This window comes from Diadema setosum, chromosome 17, assembly GCF_964275005.1.
Source record: "Diadema setosum chromosome 17, eeDiaSeto1, whole genome shotgun sequence".
Classification (NCBI taxonomy): domain Eukaryota; kingdom Metazoa; phylum Echinodermata; class Echinoidea; order Diadematoida; family Diadematidae; genus Diadema; species Diadema setosum.
The window spans coordinates 36,477,031-36,502,879 of NC_092701.1; the positions used below are offsets into that span (position 1 = coordinate 36,477,031).

The 25,849-nt window shown below is 37.5% G+C and overlaps 1 protein-coding gene across 1 annotated transcript in view; it reads right to left on the bottom strand.

Moving 5' to 3' along the window:
* The window catches only part of LOC140241262 (V-type proton ATPase 116 kDa subunit a 1-like), a 76,678-nt gene extending 51,670 nt beyond the window's left edge, over nucleotides 1-25,008 (bottom strand). The window contains exons 1-11 of the mRNA XM_072321010.1: nucleotides 24,795-25,008; nucleotides 23,632-23,710; nucleotides 11,632-11,729; nucleotides 9,662-9,790; nucleotides 8,721-8,767; nucleotides 8,251-8,377; nucleotides 6,272-6,354; nucleotides 4,874-4,967; nucleotides 4,131-4,343; nucleotides 3,090-3,240; nucleotides 2,020-2,159 (exon numbers count right to left, since the gene is read on the bottom strand). Coding sequence (XP_072177111.1) covers nucleotides 2,020-2,159; nucleotides 3,090-3,240; nucleotides 4,131-4,343; nucleotides 4,874-4,967; nucleotides 6,272-6,354; nucleotides 8,251-8,377; nucleotides 8,721-8,767; nucleotides 9,662-9,790; nucleotides 11,632-11,729; nucleotides 23,632-23,710; nucleotides 24,795-24,911 — 1,278 coding nt within the window. The 5' untranslated portion in view covers nucleotides 24,912-25,008. The remainder of the gene's footprint in view (nucleotides 1-2,019; nucleotides 2,160-3,089; nucleotides 3,241-4,130; nucleotides 4,344-4,873; nucleotides 4,968-6,271; nucleotides 6,355-8,250; nucleotides 8,378-8,720; nucleotides 8,768-9,661; nucleotides 9,791-11,631; nucleotides 11,730-23,631; nucleotides 23,711-24,794) is intronic.
* Between the last annotated feature and the right edge of the window lie 841 nt (nucleotides 25,009-25,849).

The window sequence follows — 25,849 nt, forward strand, 5'->3', positions numbered from 1 at the left end:
AATATGTAGGGCTATGGGTGTAACAGAGTTAGATATCTAATGTTAGCTGTCAACCTGCCTGGCCCGACTGCAATTTCTATGTTTCATTTACCAAAATATGGGGTCTTGGTCGGATTTGGATGCAATACTGCCACGCCTACACAAGCGATATAGGCCCGGCCTGGTATTATGGTAGCAATCTCGGCCTATCATACACTACAGGCTGAAATATTATGTAAAATTTATTAGATTAATGGTAGGCCCCAAGTAATATGGAAAAGTTAGTTATGGCTTTTATAGGCAGGTAGGTACATACCAACTAACAGTAACACTAGTAACAATGTTAGATTCTATGCTACTGTAGGACTGGATACTAAACTGTTACATTTTCTAACGTTAGAATCAAAATGACAATAGATAGTAAATTTTACTGCACACCGTCACTGAGAACAAAAATGACTGCAAATATCCGCCTGCCTGTAACCTTTATAACTTGTGTATCTAATCTACAGAGGGTCGGAGCTGTATTTGCACAGTGGATCTATAACCTTGTTACTTTCACAGTTCTCTAAAAGTTGGTTGTTGTTTATAATAGTTAGCATGGTTCATATAGGTGTCTAACGTTAGAGAAACATGATAGAAATTAGCGATGCGATGCATGGCATCGATGTCTTGTAGTACTTACAGTAAGCTACATCATCAAATCATACATGTCATTAGTGTGCAATAAATAATGACTTGACAAATACAGTACTGTGAGAATGTTAGAGTTTTTAGTGTAAACTTTACGTGACAGTGTCCATCCATGATCCAGCTAGTCTACTAGATACTAGAGGCTCTAGTAGAGCCTACGTAAAAATTACTACTGCACTGATACCACTACCAGTCACGTCACCAGACGGGGTAGATCACAGACACTAATTAGGGCCCGGGCTTATTACTAGTAAAGGTTACTCACCTCAAAATAAGAAGGGATATGACCCCGTGCAGGCTCCGTACTGCATTCTCTTTTCCGATCGCCCGTAGCGTGTTGGCAGTGTTTGATGAAACTGATATGACATTGCTGTGTTGTCTATACCTTCTTTGCCTTTCTTTAGACTTTCTTTTTTTTTCTAACGAGGAGACACGAGGTCTCTTCGTCGTCGTCTTTTTTCCGTCCATATTTGAGTACAGTGCGTGTCCAGCAGCTGTTATGTTGTAGGGAAAAACCGCGCGATCAAAACATCCGGTGAAACCATCGACGCAGCAGCTCAGCAGTCGCGAAACGGACAGCTAGCTAGGTAGCGATCAGTGAAACACCACAGCAGTCCGTACGCGCTATGCATAGTACGTACACTGTACATTACATACAGTGTACGTACTGGTCAGGAATGACCGTGCGGGGAGGGATGAGTTGCACTCATCACGAGATCAACGGGAACGTTCGTGTGGAACCGTGGGTTAGGAACTCACGGCGGCTGATCACCCTCGCATCTCGCCGAGCGTAGCCCACTGCGCAACAGAGCAACGGCCGATGGAAATATTCATGCGTCGGGCTCGAAAACCGTGTACCGTTACGCGACAGCCTGATCGACCAGAAACATCGTGATTATTTCAAATTTTGATGGTTTTACGGCGCAATTTTTGCATGATAGTGTGTTTTGTGACATAATGATACAATACATGCACATCAGATGTCGTAATTCAAATCGTGATTGAATCATCGTCCCCAAAGGTAAACTGGCACTTTAAATAGTGCTGTGTGACAAACTAAAATAAGAAGGGAAAGAAAATTAAAGAAGTGTCATTCTGATGAAAAACAAGAAAAATCATCAGAGCTAACTGTTAAAAAATTATATTTGGTGGAATAACAAACCAGTGCAATGCAAGGCCTATGCCCTAATCAGGGTCACTAGATGTATTGCATCGTAGTGTAATAGAGTCTTCCTGAGGTAGGTTTTAAAGTTACCTATCCAAACTTGCTGCCCCAAATTGAAATACAATTCTATCAAACTGACCAGGCAGTGGGCACAAAACTTGTGTCCAGCTGTTTGCACTGACCTCATGGTTGGCCAGAGCGGCGTAGAGTTGTTTCTCTCTGACCACCAGCCAGAGACCGAAGAGGAAGAGGAGCAGACCGTGGCCACAGTCACCGTACATGACGGCAAACAGGAAGGGGTACGTGATGAAGGTGAAGGGGGCTGGTTGGAGAGGGAAAGGGGGACACAGTTACATAATCATGCACATTGAAAGCAGGGTCCATGGTCTTTTCCATCAATATGGAAATTTCACATACAGGTAATCAATACCACAAATTACAAAATCTGATACCAATACTGACAAAGGCTCACAATTACAGATCATCTGTAATGCAAATTGTAATGTATCTTGAATGTAATGAGTGGAAGCTTCTTTTATTTTGGGTGAATCATTACTATCAATCCCCAAAGAAAAGACTTTCCCTTATACAAAAGCTCTGCCACTGAAAAAAAGAAGAAGAACAAATACTCTTGTCAAGGAAAAAAGGTAGCTCACTCCATCCTTTGTGTACCAGCTGTTGCTAAAAGTACAAACACCAACATGCTGAGTATACTGAGCTTACCAGAGATGAGATTATAGGCTGAAGTGTTACTACACTGTTAGGCAAGTTTGAGGCATGAAACATCATCATCCTATCAACTTGGCAATTACTGTTTCATAAAAGCATGTTAAAGTTTGAAATCATATAACTTTCTCATTTATGTTTAATCATTCAAAAACTTCCAACATTCACCTGTTTCATCATATTCTGATGATCAAAGTCAAGTTTAACCCATACTGTTCTGTGTTTGCAGATTGGCACACACACTGGAATGCTATCATTGCTGACTGGTACAGATGTATAAAAATTGTTAATGCATTGAGATTACTTAATCGCCCACCCTTATTGTGCCACCTCCGCCTTCCTGTTTACTGAGGCATATTGCTACACCAAAGTGGAATTGCAAATCTACAAATTGTACAACCAGGTCAAGTTGGATGGACTACTAAGTGCCAATAAAAACAAAACTTACCATGTTACAGGCTGCGTGCTTGGGAATGTAAAGGAATAAAATGGAATGGACCTTCCATTTCATTTTAATGGTATTTACCTGGATTAACCTCCCTGTAGTTGGCCACCCCATACGCATCCACCAGACTCTGAAAGACCTTGGTGAAGCGGTTGGTCTTGTTATAGGTAGGCGGCTCCTCATCCGTGTCAATGCGATTCAGAATGGATGGCACACTGGACCCACTAGCCTCCTGTCAAGTCAATACAGATTGAACACAAACAGTGAAAGTTGACATGTCGCACACCAAGCTTCAAGAGTGTGCTGAACCGGTGCACACCACACCTAGAAGACAGCATCAACAGTGAGGACATACTACTGACAGGGTTCCAGGACAATCAACCCCTGGACAATTACCCCAGCCCCCTTCCCCTTCCCCTAACTCTAATCCTAATTCTGAGCCTAATCCTAATCCTAACCAAGATTCTAACCCTTAACCTTAAACTAACCCTAATCTTTACTAACAGTATCAACTGGTGGGGGGGGGGGGGGGGGGAGAGGTAATTGTCCTTGGGGGTAATTGTCCTGATACACACTGGCAGATTAGAATTTATAAAAAGCTCAAATGAACATCAAGACCAGCCCATGTGAAAAGTGTGTCCCATCAATTCACACATATTTTTTATTTGAAAGAGTCCATTCTGAAATATGCTACACTTAATCCCTTCTTTTTACACTGAGAGTGAAGAGTAAAAGTAAGGGAAATCAGCCTTCCTTTTCAAGATTAAATGATATTCTACCACAAAAGGCTCCTCTGTCACAAGTCTTCACACAGTTGTTCAGATGTGGAGCACACCACTTGATGTTCTTTGTGTCCACACACAGAGTATGGTATACAGAAAAACCAGAAACATTCATGGCATGGAACTTTCACGAATTAGAGCCGATGACCTTTTTAACATCATGAAACTTTTGAGAATTGCTACTGGCACTCAATGTATTGCCTAGACAAGAACTTTCGTGTGCATTTTACTTTGTGAATCTTGCCTTTTTGCGAAATTCATGAAAGTTTCATGCATGCAAAAATCTATGGGTATACAGTATTCCATTTCCTGAAAAAGTGTTCGTCTATCACAAACTCACAGTTCCTCTGCGTAGGGCCAACTTGATGGAGTCTAGGTCGGTGACGGGGCACCAGCACTCAGCAATCAGACACCTCTGGGTGACGTCCAGGTTGAAGAGGTTCAGGGTGTGGTAGATGGCCTTCAGCTTGCGCACCTTGATCAGCCACACCCGTAGGCTCTTGGCTGCCAGGGTCAGCAGGCGTTGGCGATGCTCCTCCGTCTGGCTCAAGACCTGGCAGGGTAGAGTGTTTAGGGCGAGAATTGACACTAAAGCTGCCAATATTCACCTACACCAGCACACACTAGACTGAATGAGTCCATGATATTACACTGTCATCTACATTACAAGAGCATACACAATTGCTGTAAAGTCAAAAATAAGGGCATACACCAGGTTGCCAGATTATGTTAACTAGCAAACACCATACTACAAGTAACATACACAAATCTACACCAGACAACAAGGTTATGTACACAATCACACACCACACTGCAAAACAACGAAAGGGCACATATTGTGGTACAACTTACAAATTTGTGTACAGTGTACAATTTGCTAACATGTATTGTAGCAAGTTAGCACAGAATGAAAGACTGAGTAATTCCCAACATTTTGGACTCCTGCTATTCTCTCCTCATGAACCGTAAACGTGTAGATGCTAGAAACTATGACATCATTCATACATATGCATATGAATATGCAAATTCTTTTGCCATATGTAGGAAGGAGAGGTGAGGAAAGAGTGATCAATGGTGTAATACCTTCTGCAGGTCTTCAAGCCTGGTGAGGACAGCAATGGATGTTTCATTTCTCTCAGCTGCTGTCTCGTTACAAGGGTAAAGGGTGGCACGGAATCTGTGGGAAGACCACAGAAAAACTCAAAGGTATGAAAAGGAAAAGATAACAAACATAATGTAGTGGTTTGATATATGATGACAGCAACACAAAACATGACAAAAAGAAACATAAAAACAAGTAAAACAGGTTTGAAATGAAAAGTTACTACTAAAACAAAACAAGACAATACATATATCTTTGTTGAGTAGTGATGTCTTTTATATCTCAAGAATATACTGTTGTGTGAGAGCTCCCAGGTACTGTTACAAAGTTCTCATTGTATGTTTCAACATCTTATTCTCTACAAAATAGAGATTGACAATTTTGACACATGTAACACGAACTGCTTTGGCTGTAGAGGTTATTATTCAGTTACGATCTTTGCTACATATATTGTATGAATTTCTTCTTAGAGTGTACAGTGTACAACTAAAAGGCAAACATACAATTTCAGGATATGAAAGATCTCGTGTGCGCATTGCATCCTGTAAGTGGATGTGATTTCCTTTTGTTTCTTTCAATTGCCTGTATTCTCTTTGTTTGACTTCAACAAACACAATACAACAAGGCAAATATATCACAACAGAGGGCAACTATACGTAAATCTGTATCATACTTGGGCACAAGAAATGTCCTTATGTCAAGTTTTGCATGCTTTGCACACAAATATTGATTCCATTATATGGAGGAGTATCTCATTCAAAGTCTATTGACACATTACTAAAACCTGTTGCAAAGTCAACATGTAAACTGCATACTGCACTCATATTTCTATCTAACATCCAATAGACAAGACTGAAACATTAAATATTGACACCTACATATGCACTCTAGTGAACTTGTGGAAACCAATCTATCATATTATTCCTATAAAACAGTTTATAATCACTTTTTGCTTGCACCATACATGTAGTCTTTAAAACAATTTTACAGGAATGAAGACGACACACTGTATCATTTGTTTTCATACACATAAACACACAGACAAACAAACATGTTCAATTTTGGGGTACCCTAATGCCAAGGCATAATGAGGCTCTATGATGACATATCTAATATAATCAATCTTGATTTTTCAGCAGTCATTTGACTGTCATTATACCTTTTGTTTTTGTCTTGAATGGCGTGCATTATCACCTTTGAAGAAAAATCAACTGCAAATATCTGCACGACATTTACAGGTAATTGTTATATTCATGATTAGGACAAAATACATTATGTTGTCATCAATCTTTCAATAGGAATCTAATTACTTAGAGCACAGAATCAGACAGCCAAAATGCTCTTCTTTCACAGGACTACATCCTATTCAAAGCACTCACCCCTCACAGATCTTCTTGACACGTATCTTGAGTTGGTCTCCCTGGAAGAAGATGATGAAGACTGACTTCCACACCTCTTCTCCCTGAAGAACAAAAACAACATAAAACATCAATTCAAGCCTGTGCAGTGCCTGTGGTTATGATGAAAATACCCTACACTCACCTGCAAACAAAAGTGCCTTTACACAAATATTTTTTTTTTCTGTTTTCTTAAATGCTACCGTAACCATTGCAACAGACAATTAACTGACCCAACATGAAGCATTCACTGAAAACCTTCAACTTTCCTCTGGTACAATTGTACTAAATATTACAAATGCATATGTATTACACTGTATTTTACATCTCTAATAATGATTAAATACAAAAATATATCATTATATGCCAGTTTTTAGAGGGCAGAGAAATGAAAAGCAAATAGTTCTTTTTTTTCTGAGGGGGTTGTCTTAAAATAACTGTGAATTATTAAAGCTGTCCCTTTTTAATCTTCACTGACAGCAGAAGCCACACCACTAACAACATTCCCTTTGTCACATTACAGTGGTGAGATTTTAGTTAATTCTAATTAATGGTGTTAATTCTTGACCTTATGTAACTAGCAAAATACTGATATTCAAACATCAAACTGATAGTATGTGCATAACGTTGCGAGGAGTTGACAAGCAATGGAATGGAAAAAAAAAAAAGGTTCAAGGATAAAAAATACGAACAGTTCTGTACTGGCAAGTGATCAGTGACAACTTCAACCAACTAAGACTTCACATCTAAATTATCCCACCGTTAAAGTACACATCCCTACAGTAGCTCAACATGAAATGCAGACAGTGAATACTATTAAAAACACATGATTCAAAAGAATTATGACAACACACTTATGTCAATACGTGACTCTCTGCACCTTGTCTTCACATTCATGAGTCTGTAAACATGGCAGAAAATGACAATCACCCATTAACTCTTCACACAATAGAGAATGCACATATGGTGGAAATACAATAAGATAACGTGATTGGACAATGTACTGTATCCACAGATTATTCATTAATTAGGTGATTATCATTGAGTACACAATCTGGGTGGCAGCATAAGTTTGCCACTGTCAATGAAAATCTCATTGGGTACTGATATGGCTGTGTGCAAACTTTGACATCAGTTAGCAGCAATGTAACCTTACAACAGTACCTCGTACAGAATTCTACCAGACTACATTAAATTGATAGTAATAGTATTTAATCATTTCATAGCGCCTTTTCCAATGGACACAAAGCGCTAAAAATTGCAATCAAAGTCATACATAATCAAATACTGCATTATGCCATATATTTTGTGATGTTTCTTTTTTTTTTTCTTCAGATATCATGGGTCGGGTGCAATTCATCAATTTAACTTTAAAAACGCAAAATTATCTAAACTCTAATTTCAACACAAATGCGCCGTGCATGCACCCATTTTTTCTCTGAGCCTGTGGAGTGCTCTTTTTTTTAAGTCATCATGCCAGAATAATCAAAGTCTGAGGTAAACAGACTACAAGTATCAGTGAGTTACCCCTGACTAAACTTTTAAGCGAGCAGGTATAAGTACCACAAACACACCTGAGAAAAAAAGTTCAATCAGAATCAAATGTCCCTCAGAACAACAATGGACAATACATTTATTTTATCAAATCTTTTGGTACCAAGGACTTCGGACAATGTGTTCAATGCCATGGGGTTTACACTTGTACGTGACACTCGGCACTCAAAGTAGACAAAGGGTTAAGGGGTGAGAGGTGATTAACACAAGCTAGTTTTAGACCTCTTTTTGAAACTCAGGAAGTCTGAAAGCCACACAATAGTTGATTGATACCTGAGAGACAAGTGCAAAAATCCTGAGTACTTTTCATTAAAATCACAACACATGTGACAATAAAGAGATAATCATACAGTCTTATTGATTGTTAACTGATCTAAAATTTATAACGATCATCTTGGATGACTCACAGTGCTTGGATCCTTGAGAGACTCCTGAATCTCAGCCTGACGGAGGAACACGTTGCCACGGCAAACCCGCCACAGCATCTGCTCAAAGGCCGGGATTCGCTCACGTCGAATCACGCCGGTAACAAACCTAATCAACAAACAGACATATAATTTCAGAAGTTATGCAAGAGTTTCTTGAAGAAAATGACTGATAAGGCGAAACAGAGACTCTAAGTATTATTGGTGTGTACTGTACAGTCTGCATAAATTCGCAGGTGACGCTTATGTCTCCATGCCCCTCAATGGGCACTCCTGAATCAGGAAGATTGTGAGATTCTTTTGTCAGGACTCGAAGAGATAGTAACATTTTCAGGAAACCTCCTGCTGAATCAAGGGAGACTTGGCAGCTCTACTTGATGTTTATGTTCTTTTTTTCAATTTGTCTCTGATACACAAAATAACTTTTTTGGCATGATGTCCAGCCAACTTACCCAAGCTGCATATCTGAGAAGCCAAATCCCTCCTCAGGTCTGTTTCCCTACAAGGTGAAACACAAATTTGTGACACAATGCATTTAAAGGGATCGTATAGTTTTGGTTGAGAGTGAACTTCAGGTTTTTATCATTTTTTGGTGAGATAGTGAGAAACCTCTTATGAAATATGAAAGAGCATGTAATTCCACGAGGATTTCAACGTTTATTTGATGAAAACTTGATTTTGAAATGGCTGAGATATTCAAAACAGAGTGATCCTAATAAAGTGTGGGACCCACATTTTATTATGATCGTTTTGTTTTACTTTGTTTTTGGATGTTTTAGCTATTCCAAACCCGATTGTCATCAAATAAACTTTAAATTCCTCTTAAAATGGTATGCTCTGTACTATTTCATAAGTGTTTTTTTGGTATCTCGCAAAAAAGTTAAAGCCCAATTTTCATCTCCGCCAATACTGTACCATCCCTTTAATGATCAACAAATCACAAAATAAAACAGCAACAAAACAAACATGGCTCTCTGAGTCAAGAACAAGAAGGCTGTGTGGCACACTTATGACCTTATATGCACTGATGCTGTGATTTGATACTGAAAGTGATACTTGTGACCAAATCCATCATTACCAGCTTTGACTGGACTTCCTCGTCTCTTGCTTCATAGATGCCAGTAGGCCATGTTGCCATCAGGAAAGCTTGCCTGCTTGCTAAGGCAACTCAAACTTACTGTTGGGCAAGTAAATGAATGGTCACTTGACCATTCAAAATAGTGGACCTTCACCCCCAAGCATATTCTGACCAGTAGAAGTAGTTTTCATATTCACTGCAGGTGTACAATTTTAAGGGTACAAAACATATTCATTGTCTCATCAAATGTGTAATGGTATTTCTTTTTTCTTTTTCTTTTTACAGGGTTCGAGTCTGACTTATGACCCTTTATACCTCTTGGAAGAATGTCTGTGTGTTCTTCAGGATGTGTTTGAGCTCCGTCAGCTCCAGGAAATTTCTCATCAGGGCCTCCTGATTGGTGTTCACCTCCTTCAGTTCGTTCTCCAGCTTCTCAAAACATGCCTGGAGAATGGGTGGATGGGGGAGGACGGGGTGGGAATGAGTACATCAAGCAAGTTTCCACTATTACCTCTTTATGTGCCATGGTGTAAACCTCCTGTGTGCCACATTATTGTGAGACAGCAATGTAGTCATGCACTGGGAAAATATTCTGTTTTTCAAATCTATGTAACTTTTTAAAACTTTCTTACCTTTGACATGAAATGAGCAAAGTTATAGAGAAAATGTCAGGCTTTGCTTTGATGTAAATCGTATGACAAAGATATGATTTTTTTTTTTTTTTTTTCAAATGACCAGTAGCTACATCGTTGTAGAGGCATCACTTTTGCACAACAAGTAGTGATAGAAAGTTAGAATTTACTTGCAAATCCAGTAAGGACCACCGCTAGATATTCAATCACCACATAAAATGCGAACTACGTGTGACAGAAATGGAACGGCGAGAAATGCTTTCACTGTACGGTGGCATTTGGCGATTTATCGATCGGTTTGGGCGGGTTTGTGCGTTTGAGCAGAATATACGAACTTGGCATGCTGTCGACTGAGTCGGGCGTGCGAACATGGCACATAAAGAGTTAAACACCTTAAGGGCATCAAAAAATGAGGCTGAAAATGAGGACAATGACCAGGAAATCCTCCAACACTATGCCTTTCTGCCAGAAAGGTATGATTTGTCATTGGCTATTACACAGAATCATCCTGACCACTGGACACTAGTGGACAGACAGGTGGGGCTCTATCACAAGCTTCAAGAATGCATTGCTGCAAAGGGAAGATGAACTGTTTACAAGGCACAATAACAATCCACATCATGCTACATTTCACTTTGGCATACCGTACATATTGTACATGTGCAACATACAGCAGACTTTCATTTGAGAGCAAGAAAAACACTAAATCCCAAAAGCACTGACTTGTGGTGATTTACACCCTTCTGACAACCTAAACTGGTATTAGAAAAGGCTGCAAGAAGTTTGTGTTAATCAATTGTTTATTCTTGAGAATCATACTAATTCATAAACATAAAGTTTCATCATCCTGAAAGTTTTGTGCATTTCTTTTCAAAGCAAAGAGTAATATGAAGAGAATAATGTATTTGCTAAATTTACCTAATGAAACCAAATGGTGGCGTTTTTACACTGCACATGTACAAAAGAATAAATGCATAGCCCTGTTGTGTTACCCCTGGAGGGCCTTTAATTGTTACTCATTTTCTAAGAAGACACAACATTTGATGTCAATGAGTTATTTTGAAGATGTTGGCTACATGCACTAGATCAAAGTCACTATTCAATGTCTGATTCAATTGATATTTCTTTCATTGCAGTGCCTATAAAATGGGTAGGTATCATATTCATTCATTCAAGGAGAAATATAGGGTGCACTGTGCCCCTGAAGGAAAACTGGGTGAGGTATGGTAACAAAGTCCAAATGCTATCAGATGGCCAGGGCATCTTAAAGGTGACTGAGAAAAATCTAGCATTCTCTCTGGAAAGTAAACTCCAATCTATAGATTCATATTTGCCAGACTTAAATCAAGTAATCACACAGCATGTCACACTTGTTGTACCTCTGAAAGACTTTGTCCTGTAATACATAATATCAAGGGATTGAGCCTGTGGTGTTATTTTTTTTAATTTTTTCCCTTTAAAAGGCACTTACACGTACTTCAGTTTATATGACACACAAATTTCAGCAGACTGCTATTCAACTCAACTTTCTCTTTACTTTCGCAACCACACATAATGAATACATCCTCCTTGCATAATATCATGTGAGAAAACATGTAACATGGAATTATTAAAAACTGTCTCTAGGAGTGCAAGGTAAACTCTCCTTCTTACCTCGAGATCAATCATTTCCCTCGGAGCAGGTGCATTAGGGTTTTCCCCTGTGTTCAGGATGGAGATCCCACTGGTAGTCACTTCTTTCTCAAAGAAACCTGAGGAGACCAATGAAGGAATAATGATGTCATGGTAATGGTGTTATACTATAAGACGTGAGGGCACACTGTTGAGAACATTGCAGTCATCTCCCATAATGTTGAGCATCTCATATGGCAAGCTTATTATGACATCTTTTGTTACATTATCAAAGTATGTGATCTATATCAAAATCATGATCCATTTCTACTATCTTCTTCTGTCACTTTTGTACAGAGGTCGGCAGTTCACTTTGCAGAAATTTTTAATAATTAACTTTAATGACAGTTGATAATTGCAAATAAAGAACACAATTTCACTATTAAAACTTGGAAAAAAGTAACAATGTAGTACTATCAATACAGCACACACATTTCAAAGGAATTCTAAAAGCCACACAAGATAATGGCCTAGACTAATAAATGCATGTCTACTCAAAATCTACAAAATATCTTAACTGTGACAATATCATGTTTATTCTAATACAGCATCAAATCAATGTGCACTATCTTTACACATATGAACTGATTGTTAGAGCTATTCTCCACATGACAAAAGCTAATGTGAGGAACAATTCCATACATTCAGTTATTGATCATCAGAAAGTTGGGTGGTATTGGAAAACCAACAGAACTTTAAGGGTAATCCTAGCTGTGAAGACATTGATCAGTATCTCACAGGGTGTGCTTCTCTTCTGACACAGAATTACTGTCTGGGTCATGTGACTGTGATGGGAGGCAAAAAAAAAAAAACAATTCAGTGATCATGTGACATAGTAAATGTCACATGACACCAGAATGGTAGATAATCAAAGTATCTCATGGCATTATCATTTACAAGAGTTCAACTGAAACACTCTTTTAGCACTTCCGTGAACTAAGCAAACAGTTAATTATTTCTACGAACATTTCTGTTTTTAGATATATGCCTAATTGCTTGTTTGTTAAATGGATGTGTTACAAACAATGTAGTCTCTATAAAAAGTATGTTCTAAATCACTGAGAAAGGTTTCACATCTACCTACAAGTCACTGAATATAAACTGAGTGAAGAGCTGAGTGTTAATGGTCATAGCTGGGGTCAGGAATCTGTTGTCTAGATGACTAATACTTGGACTTTTACCATTTGAACAGAGCTTTCAATTTGCATTCAGCCATTCTTTTTTTAATAGCACTCATTGTACACTACAATAGAGGCATATCTATGACACTAGCTGTAACCCAGTTGTCATTTATAAGGTTTTCTGACTTGTATGCAAGGTGATATTCAATGCGCTGCTGGAGACTTTTATGACAGGTAACTGAAGCCAGGTCAGGGTACCAGCTAGTCTTTGCCAACAGCCCTCCCGAGGAATACTAATTGCAAAAGAAGCACCGGGATGGTCCTCACATGAGAGGGAGGCAGGCCACCAGTGAGAGGCAAGTCCGAGGAAGAGTGCGATTGGATTATCCCTGCTTATATTATCATTATTATTATTTTTATAACTGAATTCACTGCCAGCAGTCTGTAACTAAAAACAACAACAACAGCAATCAGCAGAATACTATCCACAGAGGCTGAAATGCATACATGTGGATTCTTATTGATGAAGAATTGATAGATGTTGCAATTCCATCGATTATTGGTTTAGTGTCTGAGTGAATCATTCATGAGGAAAGATGTGCCAGTATATTTCTCCTGGTTCACAAATAATGCCCACACTCCTAGATCTTTAAATATCCCAGTGCAGTATTGAGTGACATGCTTTCAGTAGCTTCAACTTATGTCACTCACAGTCAGCCAGTTTGGAGTTCCTCTTTGCGCATCATGAGTGGAAAAAGGTCACTTGTACCAACAGGCAAGTCAGTTTTTAAATTCACTAAGATAAGCATCTGTGATACGATTATTCACGGAATCCCATTATATCAAAATGACTCGTGCTTACCAGCACATTCACTTGACAACAAGGAAGTGTTCATTGAATCTGAGTATCCCGCAATAATGAATAGAAAAAGCTTGTTAATGTTTTCAGGGTAGAGCAATGAAACGGAGGCATACCCCCAAGATGGGCCTTTCAAATTCTAGTCACCAGGGGGGCATTTCATGAAGCATTTTGTCAGACAAAGTTGTCGCACAAATTTGCTCTCAGCCAATCAGATGCAAGAAATTCAGTAGCTTGTAACAGTTTGTCAGAAAAATACCTGACCAAAATGCTTCATAAAATGCCCCCTGATCTTCGCAAGTTTGTTTCATATGAACCACAAAAATATTACATTGGGCAAGATGATTAATGCACTATCAATTCGAAAACAAGGGAAGTACTCAAAACAGGCATACATGTACAATCAACTGAGAAAAAAGAAATAAAATTTTCTGAAATGTACACATGAGCTAATTACTGTATGAGGTTATGTCTCATTTGATTGGTGGTGAAAACAGCGTGAAGGTCTTTGAAAGAGACTAGGTACCTGCATATTATGTTAAATGAGACAAAGCTCCTGTTCCCACTATACAACACACACACTGTACGTACACATACAGTGTATGCTGTACCAAGTAGTGGCTTTACACATAGACTGGCAGTGTGATTTTACAGCTCTAGGTACATTATTTACATGGTTTTGTAACACTTAAGTTGCACACTTTGATTTAACAGCTAATGACAGGTTGCAACTGATTGACAAATTTGTCAAATTTTGTCAATCAGTTGCAATGAAAACATCTCGTCAGAAGAATTTCATGAATTTGAATAATGACAGGTTGTTTCAAAGCCTAAAACTGCCCAGATGTCAACGCTAAGCGTGACACTCTGCATTTTCTATTGGAATGGAGGAAACGAGGCATCTAAAAGAGAAGTATCATCTGTCAAACCGGTCATCATTTAGACAGGAAGCACCGTTTCTGGGATCATATCAAGAATCTTTCAAGGAAACCTACTTCCCTATAAAACAACCCCATCATTCTAATACAGCCTGCATAAATTAGACATTTTAAAAGTGCATTAAAATGTCCATTGCTAACCAATGATTCTTTACTAGAGGAACATCAAAGACCAAAGTCTTGGATTGATTTTTGAGATGGGAAAATCATGTTCAGATATGACACCTACATTTTAACTAATCATAATTAAACATAGTACTTACTGGCTATCAGCCTAGATCAATCAACTGGGTTTACAAAGTGATTAGCAAAGCCGACTATCACAGAAAAATGTATTATCTAGAGCTAAACCACAAACATGCTTTTTATGATATATTTGTGTACAAACCTATATGAATGGCAGAGTTGTGACATAATGACAATGTTGTGTGATTGCAAGCAGTTCCACTATTCAAAGAAACCATGAAAAACTTTACAAATTCCTTAAAAATTCTTCAATTTTAATAAAACCTCAACTTTTCAGTTGATCTGAACTGCATACACTAAGTTCAACTAAACATGGTGAGCAAAATAAACTTATAGGGTTCACTAATACTCTGATATATTTAATATCGTCTTACAATATGAAAGAGGATGTAGCAACACTGTGGTATTAAAAAACAATCAAGGTGTGGGTTGCTCATATTACACATAATGGCCATTTTTACAATCAGTGGTGTAAAACACGGTTTTGACACTAATTGGTGTATAACTTTCTTATACACTGACAGATATGCATTATTTTTTCTCATAAACTTACCACCCACAGTGTCTACCTTGGGTACCTTAATGAACTTTCCTCTCTTTTTCTTTCAGATGTGGCATGCACTTACATGCTTGAAATCCAACACTTTTGGTGTATGCACTCTGACATGGTTTTTTTGTCAGACCTAGCATATTAAATTGTTTATTCCTTTTCATTATTTTTGTTGTTGTGGTGATAGACAGGTATCCAAACTTAAGAACTATTATGTTTACCAGGTTCTGCTTTGTCTTCTTTAAAGACTGAAATTGTCCAAACTTTATGTTTCGGAGGTGACATTTTCCGTTAACAATTAACCCCTCTTTTGAGTTAGCTCTTGCTCACAATTATAAAATTCAACTTTGCTAATTTCCATCAAAACAGAATAGTAATCAATCTGACTTAACTTCGATCCAAAGATTATTTGATTCAAATAGCTTATCATTTTTTGGTGAGTGTTTATAAATTTATGCAACTTTTCCGTTAACTTTTCTGTCACCTCCGAGACAACAGATTTATGTATTTGATTTTTTTATTCTTGACATCAGTTATACATTACATTTACAAAAATGTAACATATCCCCTCACATTATCTCTGAAGGAAGGTAGTAGAAATATAGCCTGTTGTTTTCATTTCGGAGCAATTTACAATTTTCCGTTAACACTTGTCACCTCCGAAACAATTGTCACCTCCGAAACAACAAGCGTATTATATTTGATAATTTCTCGAAGACAAAGCAATTTTGTTTGATTTTGTCCAATTGACAGGAATCTCTTTTGGATGAAAATAGTAATATGGCAACAGGAAGTGAGAATTTTCTAGAGATTAATAAAAGATCTAATAAAAACTAAGAATTACTGTTTCGGAGGTGACAAAACACTGTTAACAAGAGTTTTTGCTCATTTCTATTGAAGAGAAACCATATCATGTACACTAATGGTTTCATTTATTTTAGTAACATAAGTCTCAAAGTGGAGAAATCAACTAACACACTCTCACTCTTATTTTTATTACTATACTGTACGTTTTAGGGCAAATTTACATTTTTTTCACTTTTTTAACAAAGAGAATGCACAAAATACACCCATCTGTTGTATATATAATATTGTAATCAAGATCAATTCTCCTGCTTTAATTACGTAGTGTAAGTAAACATATAGATGCTTTCATCTTAGAAGCTTGATTTCCAATTTAAGCAATTTAGTTGTGAAGATTTACCACTCACATCTTTCCATGTAGGTTGCTTTTTCTTGTGTTTCGGAGGTGACATTGTTTGTTAACACCATATTGTTAATATGTGATAGTGAAAGGCAAGACTTCAGTTCCTTTTCACTATCTATTAACATTTTCAAATACATTTAATATCTACAAAATCATCACAATAGAAGTAACTTTTGTATACCTAGCTCACCAGAATTCCCTTGATACCAAAGTGATACATGTGGCAGTTCATGCATGCCCTAGTCCACAATCTTAAAAAAATCATAAAATAATCAAACTCCACAAAAAGTCCACATGCCTATAGCTGGTGCACAACTTGTTCTTGAATTCTTAGTTGTTGTTTTTCCATGTACAACGTGGTAATCATAAACAAAATTATGTGATTTTTTTTTTTAATATGACAATAATTATTACATTTTCCAAGTTGAACCAACTGTTTATGACATTGTATTTTTTAAGATTATTGAAGTTATCTGACAACTAAAGTGAACAGAGGAACAAGTCCCCAGGACTGGAAAGGGAAGGATCCAAAAACAAGATTTGTAGTTCTATCTCAATATAATTTTGATGACGTGTTTACCTTGTTTTGTTATTATGTTTTATCTTAGAATTTGGCTTTAAGTACTGGAATTTCAAGGAAAAGAAAATGGTTTCTTGAAGGACAAGTCCACCTTCATATATACATGTGGATTGAGTGAATGCAACAACATTAGTAAAACACATCATTGAAAGTTTGGGGAAATTGGACAATCCATTCAAAAGTTATGTTTTTTTTTAAATATCTATGCAATCACTGCTGGATGAGACGACTACGACAATGTATGATGTCACATGCATACAACGATATAAAGAAAATATAAGTGAATTTCACAAAACTTTACTTTTTGAAAAAAGTGCACATTTCTTCAACTTGCTACTGGTGTATGTTAGGGCAATATTATTCACCCTGCCTTCCAAAAGAGAGAAGTCAAGTGCTCTTTTGTTATGCAAGAAAAGTGAAAATACGTTGAATTTTCTTAATACTTTCTCTATATCCTTGTACATGTGTGACACCACAAGCTATAGAAGTCTTCTCATTCAGCTTTGACTGAGCAGAAACTTCAAAAATTCATAACTCTGGAACGGATTGCCTTATTTTTCCTTAAACTCTCACTGATGTGTTTTACTAATATTGCTGTATTTACTCAACCCTCGTGTCTATTGAGGTGAAATTGTCCTTTTTTGGTCCCTTATAGGGTTATTTGAGACCAGTTTGTGTCCGGGACCTTCTGTGAAGTTGATGGGTAAAATTACTGAACTAAAAAAAATTTTCCCCATAAGTTCACACGAAAGCATTATGCTGCTCTCTTCAGCTCCGAAACACAAACTGTTGTCTTAACCAAACTGTAAAAACTTGCTAAAGATTAGTATGAATTACAATCCAAAACAAAATATGAGCTGGTATCCACTATCATGAAAGAGAATAACTAAACAAAATAACAAGTAAGAACTGAAAGAAAGAGCTTATATTTGAAAATTAAAGCCATGAGGAAAGACATGAATGTTCACAATTGTATTAGTTAACACCTGAGAAGTTGGGTTGTCTCTGTGTTGTGTCACCTCCAAAACAATAAAATGATTTTTTCTTATCTTATACTTTTTACTCTCAAAAGTGACTATGATTTGCTGGTAATTTTCAAGCAATTCAGAAAGATACATAAAATATACTTTAGTAATGTCAACAGTTTAAATGAATCTGGTATATAGAAAATTTATCCCAGATGAACCAAACACCTTTCACCAGTATCAAGAATGATGAAGAATTCATGAACATCCTTGAATTAATCTATTTATAATACTATGTGCAAACAAAAACATAATACAAGTCAAATAAGAATTTTTGCTTTTGGCATTCATAACCTATGTCCCCACCAAAAAATTACAATGGTACCCTCCGCAATGATAACTTTAAAGATAGTGAATCAATCTAAAATACAATTTAAGGGATTGAAACTATAACTCATTGCCCACACCTTACAGAAAACCCCATTCAATTTGCTTCAGAGGTCAAAGACAAATGAGGATTTTTGTAGAGCATGTCAGGAATCCCTTCCCTCCAAGTTCTGTATATTGTGTTTACACATTAATGTGCAGTTCCAAGAGCATCCAAGTGCTAAACTTGGAAGAATCAGACTCCTGACATCCTTTATAACAATCCACATTTCTTTGAGACCACTTAACCAAATTGACTGGGGCTTTCTGCAAAATAGAGCTAAGATGTAATAATTTAAGACCCCAAAGTAGATTTTAGCTGATTTAATCATATTGGGTGCTATCAATGCAAAAGTCCAATTGTAATTTTTTTTTTTTTTTTTTTTTTGGGGGGGGGGGGGGGACATACTATATGAATACTTGAACACAATGTTAACATTGAATGTCACCTCCGAAACAAAGTTATTCTTCCCTGGTGTTGTGAAAAAAAATGTTCTGAGAGCAAAGAAACATTACTAAAATGATCTTACACACTCATTTCAATTTAAGGTAGAAAATAGAATGCCGTGTTTCTTCAGATTACAATATCTAGCTTTAAATATGTTCGTCATATTCTTACTGTAAATGAATATTTCAACACAATGTTAACATTGAATGTCACCTCCGAAACGAAGTGATTCTTCCCTGGTGTTGTGGAATAAAATGTTCTGAGAGCACAGAAACATTACTAAAATGATCTCACACCCTCATCTCAATTTAAGGTAGAAAATGGAATGCCACGTTTCTTCAGATTACAATATTTAGCTTACAACCTTCGTCCAAATGGAAGGCAAACTACCGGTGCCCATGCTAATTAATGAAGCGTAAAAAAAACACTTGTTCTGTGTAGTTTATCTGCTTGAAACAGGAGTTAATTTCTTGTTCTCGAGTTATAATTACTAAAAACATTGATAAAAAGAAGAAGTTTTGTGTTATTGTCACTTATTCTCAAAAAAACTGAGTGTCAATATTAATGTCACCTCCGAAACATTCTATTATGTTAACTGTCACCTCCGAAACATCCATGTGTGAAAAATCCAAGATTTAAAGAAATGATTGGAATTTCATTTAACCTACATAGGAAGGTAGCCCTTCTTAAAGACTTGTTATAATATAGAGTTTGACCTGGCTTGCCCTCAATTAAATAGTTAAAATCTTAAAAATTGCATGTCAATTGGTATTTTTACCAAAAATTTATAAATCTCATGTATTTTTTTTTAATTCCTTTATATTCAACCCCCAAATAGTTTTGATTCACAAACTATATATTGTTGTTAACCATATAAACTTTGCATGGTGAAGTTTGACTACAGAGTTTTGTCATTATGGTGCAATTCATGAAAACAAAATTTTGCTTAAATTTACTCCAGGTGCCAGGGTTTTCCTTAAATTACACCAATAACTCTTCAGCTTTAAGGTCTGAAATGTTATTTTTTCAAAAATTTGAATACTTTCCAACAGGAATCAAACAGAATAATGAAAAAATATTTTGTTTGAAATTTTGACCCTCTGAGTACAAAAGTTACACCACTGATCGTAAAAAAGGCGGGTTGTTGGCTCTCAACTTGTTGTCTTTGACTTGTTGTAAGTCATAGTAGAGTTTATACATTCATACCACATTCCTTCCTTTAGAAATAGATGACTTTTTATTATACTAGATTATCCTGACCTTTTCAATCCATTCATAGTAAGACATAAATAAAAAAAAACTATGTAATGCCTCCTGATGTTGTCGTTCAAATGTTTCAACAGAAGAATGACGGCTCAGTGGTTGTCTTCTATGAACCAAATTTTCTAAACATTGTACATTCAAAGCACAACACCATTACTTCACTCTACAATCAATCATATCAGTGATCAAATATTTACACTGCACACAGTGTATTTGACTTCCTCAGGTCTTAATGGATCCAGACTGATTATGAGGAGCCCTACCCATACCAATTGGATTCTCTAGGGGCAATGGTACAATTATCATACCGATGTCTTTGATATGAAATATGCAATGCCTTTTTGTGTCCACTACATTTTATCTTTCACAACCTTCATATTGTTTATCATTCTTCACAGATCTGTTTCTAAGATCTGCAGGCCTTTCAAGCACACTCTTTCTACTGTGTAATCACCTATTGTCTTCCAAGATCTGTACTGTTTATCATTCTTCACGTCTGTTTCTGTGATTTGCAGGCTTTTGAAGCACACTCTCACCACCTTTCATACACGTATCTAGCACTCACTCAACATTTCAAAATCACTATTTAATCCTTTCTATGCCAAGGACTTTGGACAGTCTGTACAATGCTATGGGGTTTTCTGTGTCAACCAGCATTCACAGCACATAAGGGGTTAACAATGCTTGTTCAGTAAATTTAGCGCTTCTCTTTAATATCCCTATCACTTCTTATTCATGAGGAGCTCCTTAGCAGACATTTTTCTCACAGTGCACAAATATTGATTGCTTTCAGAGTTCACAGCATGTCAGGAATAGAATTTAATGCAATTCAAGGATTTGCGCTATGACCTGTATGAGCAAGCAATTGATTTCCATTTCATATACTGAACAATTATATTTTGTCATAAAAGGACTGAAATCAAGATCTGACTTCAGATAGCCTACAGGTAAAGGATGCTCACAGGCACAGAGCCACTGAATACATGCTTTTTTTTTTCTGCATGTGGAGCTGCCTTGCACTGTATCAAAGTCACATGGTGGTGTACTTTGTAGTTACTCCTAGAACTATGATGCAACAATACAACTTTCTCTGTCATTGGTCAAAGAGGTTTGTTGGTTTTCATTTCATTTTTGCCTGACATGTTTCTGCAACTTATTTCAGGAGTCATTTGCACTAACTGTATTAGAAGTTTCAACTTAGCTTAGGATATAGTACATGTACAAACGTTGTATACAAATGAACCACATAAATGACATTAATGCTGAGTCTACATCTAGGTGAAACAGGGAGATCGCTAGAGACCAGACTGAAAGAACACAAAACATGCTACAAACGTTCGGAATGGGAAAAGTCAGCCATCGTGAAACACGCTCAACAGTCGGAACATCGCATCAACTGGGAAGACAGCAAACTCATCACATCCATCAAAAACTGGAACACACGACGCATCAGAGAAGCCATAGAAATTCACACACACGACACTGTTACACAGGATACTGGACTCCACATCAACAACATCTGGCTTCCTCTCATCAACAAACCATCGAACAGCAACAATGACATCAACAACACACTCTCTCCACAGCACATCCTCCCCTCCACTTCATCCTCTCATATCTCTTCCCCCACCTCTTCACAACAGCACCCAAGACGTCAACCGTGCCTCCAACTCACGACCACTCCTATCGCTGGTTCCAGATGACGCCCTCACCGACACAAGTCATCCACACCAGCGGCGTCCACCCCATCTACTAACCCGGACTCCAATCTCCGGCCACGACCTACTAACAGCCAAGTTAGCCCTCACAGATGTACATACTCCGCCATCAACACACTCCGAGAACAATAGAACACATCAACGACCGCAACACTCCACCAACAGCCGACGCTCAGCCCGCCTGCGAGCCCGCCCCAACCAACCACTTCCATCTAGGTCCGCATTCTCCATATGTAGCCCGCCTCTTCTCAGATCATGCTTCACTTCTGACGAAGGACAGTCAACCTGCCCGAAATGTCAAGTTCCTCCGTTCTCCTAGTTATTCTTATAACTAGACATCTTGCTCTACTTTCACTAGAACCTTTACTCATTGTTTCATTTCTCTTTCCCCTCTCTCTCTCTTACACTTTTGTCTGTTTCTACGCTACTTATCTTTTTCTTTTCTTTTCTTTTCTGTTCTGTTCTCTTTCTTATTTTTCTTTTTATTTCTTCCTTCCATATAACCCAACAGTCCTTTTCAGGACCACTAGTATTGATTTACACATTTATTTACAGGTTATTTCTCTTGTCTTCTCTCCTCAGGTCTACACTTCAACCTATTTTAATTTCTCATTTTTGCATTTCTCCCACAGGAACCTTTTCAGGATTTAACTTTCATCAATTTTCCTCCCCATTTTTTTTTCTCCTCCCCAGCATTTATTTCTAGGATCCACAGTAGCTCCCTCTAATTTACGTCTTGAATTTCAATTTGTTCTTTTCTTCTTCTTTTCTTTGTTCCCCCCCCCCCTCTCTGTCTCTCTCCCTTCTCTCAACATATTCTCATCTCTCCTCTACTTACCCTTCCTTCGAAGGATTATTCGTCCTTTCTCCACTGATTCCGCTTTCCATAGCCACACTGTTCGCCGACTTTGTTCTTCTCTTGATTTCAAGAATCTTAACTGCTCTCCCCTATCTCCATGATTCTCCAACATTCAACTCCTTCCTCTTCCTCTTCCCTTCTATTTCATCTTTCCCCTTCTAACGATGTCCGAACATCTTACTTGATTCTCACACTATTCTTCCTTGCCACTCTCTGTGTTCCTTTCTCTACCGTCTCCACTAGTGCAACTTCAACTTCCAGCCCATTACTGTCTCCCACTCTTCACTTTTTGCCCTCCTCACAACCCCCATATGTCGCTTCCCTCTTCATTTCTCCTCTTTCTAGGCTCTTCTGCCAAACAACGATCCGGTTAAGGACTACATACACATGGTGTCACCGCAAATCTTTCTCCCTCATTTACTTCACCATGCAAACCTTCAAACAACACATAAGACATTATTGCAGTTTTGATTGCTACAGCACAACATGTAAACAAATTCACCTACAACAGTGTAGCAATCATTCCGTGGACATTATATTTGGCTTTTGTGCAGCTAAACAACAGTCATGGGTGGATTGCTATAATCATATGGACTTTGATATTGTATGCTGGTGGACTGATCCTGTGATATAACATAAAAGCAAAAATGCGTTTGCACTGTAATATCATGGGAAATTCCCCTTTTTCTCGTCTGCACTGCAAACATGGTTACCAACCCAAGTTGTTTTCTGAACAAACTCATACAAATGTTTGTTTGTTTTTTCAATGCTTAATTCATATAAGCAATATATGTGCACTTACGTAATCTCCTCTCCATTTCATCACATCGCCGGACCTCGTTAACAAACTTGCGCTGGAAGGCATTCACATCTGGATTCAACTGTAAAAAGAAAACGGACAAGAAATCATAGAAAGAGAATCCATGTTATCATGGCCTTGTCTTTGTTACACTCAACTTTTCACTTCTATGAGCTAACTTTTATGTTTGAGCTGAGATTATCTGTGCACATTTTGAAATCTGTATCAGTTTTTGGAATCTCCTCACATTATTTGTCACCACTAATCTTTGCATCATAGGTTTTGCCAGATAAAATTCCTTCAGATAATTCTGGTGTTGTCCTATTGCAAATTTGACACAAATTTGACTTGTTGGCACGTGGAAAATCAGGTGCATATATTTATTTCAGTGTGATGACTCTGTCACAGTATGGATATCCTATTTGATTAAAGGGGATGGCTATACTGATCAGTAGGAATCGGTGGGAATGCTGGGGGATAATTTTTCCAATCCTTGTGGGATTCATTAAAGAGTACTTTATATCTAATGTTGTGTGAAAATTATTTGCTTCTGAATGGTCTCATTTACATATAAATGTGCAGTTCAATCGCCCGTCACTGTACAGGCATGCTAACCTGCAAGCATTAAAATGCACATTACTTGAATGTGAGACCATTCTGATGCAAATAATTTTCACACAACAATAGATACATAATGTATTCTTAAATGAATCCCACAAGGATTGGAACAAATCATCCCCCAGCATTCCCACTGATTCCCACTGATCAGTTACTAGCCATCCCCTTTAAATATTGTTAGAGTTGTGTCATTAAATACATACACTGAAGTCCTATCATAGTTGCTCCTGAATTTAAGACTGCACGACTTTCATCCCATTTCTGCTATAAATGTCATTCCAGTTGTTATTAAATATTCATACCAAGTTTGATTATGTTTCACCAAGTTTTCATTTGAAAACCAGAGGGATAACAATTACTCCATTTTGTACTTAGCATTTGATGTAAAAACATTTCCAAAGCAGATAAAATGTCCTCAACATTTTGCCATGATGTTGAACTCAGTTTTGATGATATAAGATGCCAGAATGGCAATGGACACAAGCACATTTACATGTATCAGTCGAGTATAAGTGATAATTGTGACATCATAATCACTTCCAACTTACATCTCTGAACTGAACCAGTCCCAGCTCTCCCAGCTCTGCCACGCATGCATAGGCCGCCTCAGACTGCAAGAACAGCTGGGCCAGGCACATCTCCTCGCTGCGATACAACGACCCCATGGTGGTGGGGTGTGGTTACCTCCGGTGGAGAAGGAGAGGAGTAAAAGGTAGAGGTGTGGCTTTGGTCTAGACGAGTGTGACACAGCTCAGAACTCTAGAGTGCTTCAGGATTCAGAAGGAAGATTTCACTTTGTACACACAAAAAAAGATGAGTCTGCAGAGAAGAGAATAATATTAAACAATTGTATCAAATGTTTAATACTGAAAAGATAGGGTGCATGGTATACACATGTACATTCAAAAACAAACACAAAAAATGATAACTAGTTAGTAACCCTAAACAGACAATTCCTTGGATGTAGTACTGATTTTTTTACTTTTTTTTTTAGTAGATGCTGGTGGAACAGTGAATGGTGACTGTGAATTATTTTGTTTTCTCATTTCCTGCTTTCATGGTATACAGTAAAAACAGCAGAGTAGAGAAGTACATGTCAGCACAGCACATGAAGAAAAAAAAAACAATGAAGTAAAACACATGTTTATTAGCTGCATGTTTGAAGAGTTCAACTGTTTGTTTTTCAGCTTTAGCAACAACAGCGTTACAACAGCAGACAATAATCTATTCATGTCTACTACAGAAGAAAATTTTAGTGCAAATCTGCCCACCAGGAAGAGGAACACTGATGTAACCCTGCACACCCCACATGTACTATCCAACAGGGAAAGGCATGTACCTAAAATCTGCCAAAATGTAGTAATGTATTGCGAAAGAAAGTGAGATAAAGGCTGGAACACAACTGTTAATGAATTTATGATAACTATTTTGTGCCTTTATGATAGTGACTCATTGCTCTCCCACACATACACACAAAATTATCATCATCTGCATACTGCACATATATTTTACAAAGTGGGAATTGTACATGTATAAGATAGTTTCAAAAGTTTTTGAATTGGAGATTGAGAACCACGGCAAGGGATAAATCTTATTTCATTAG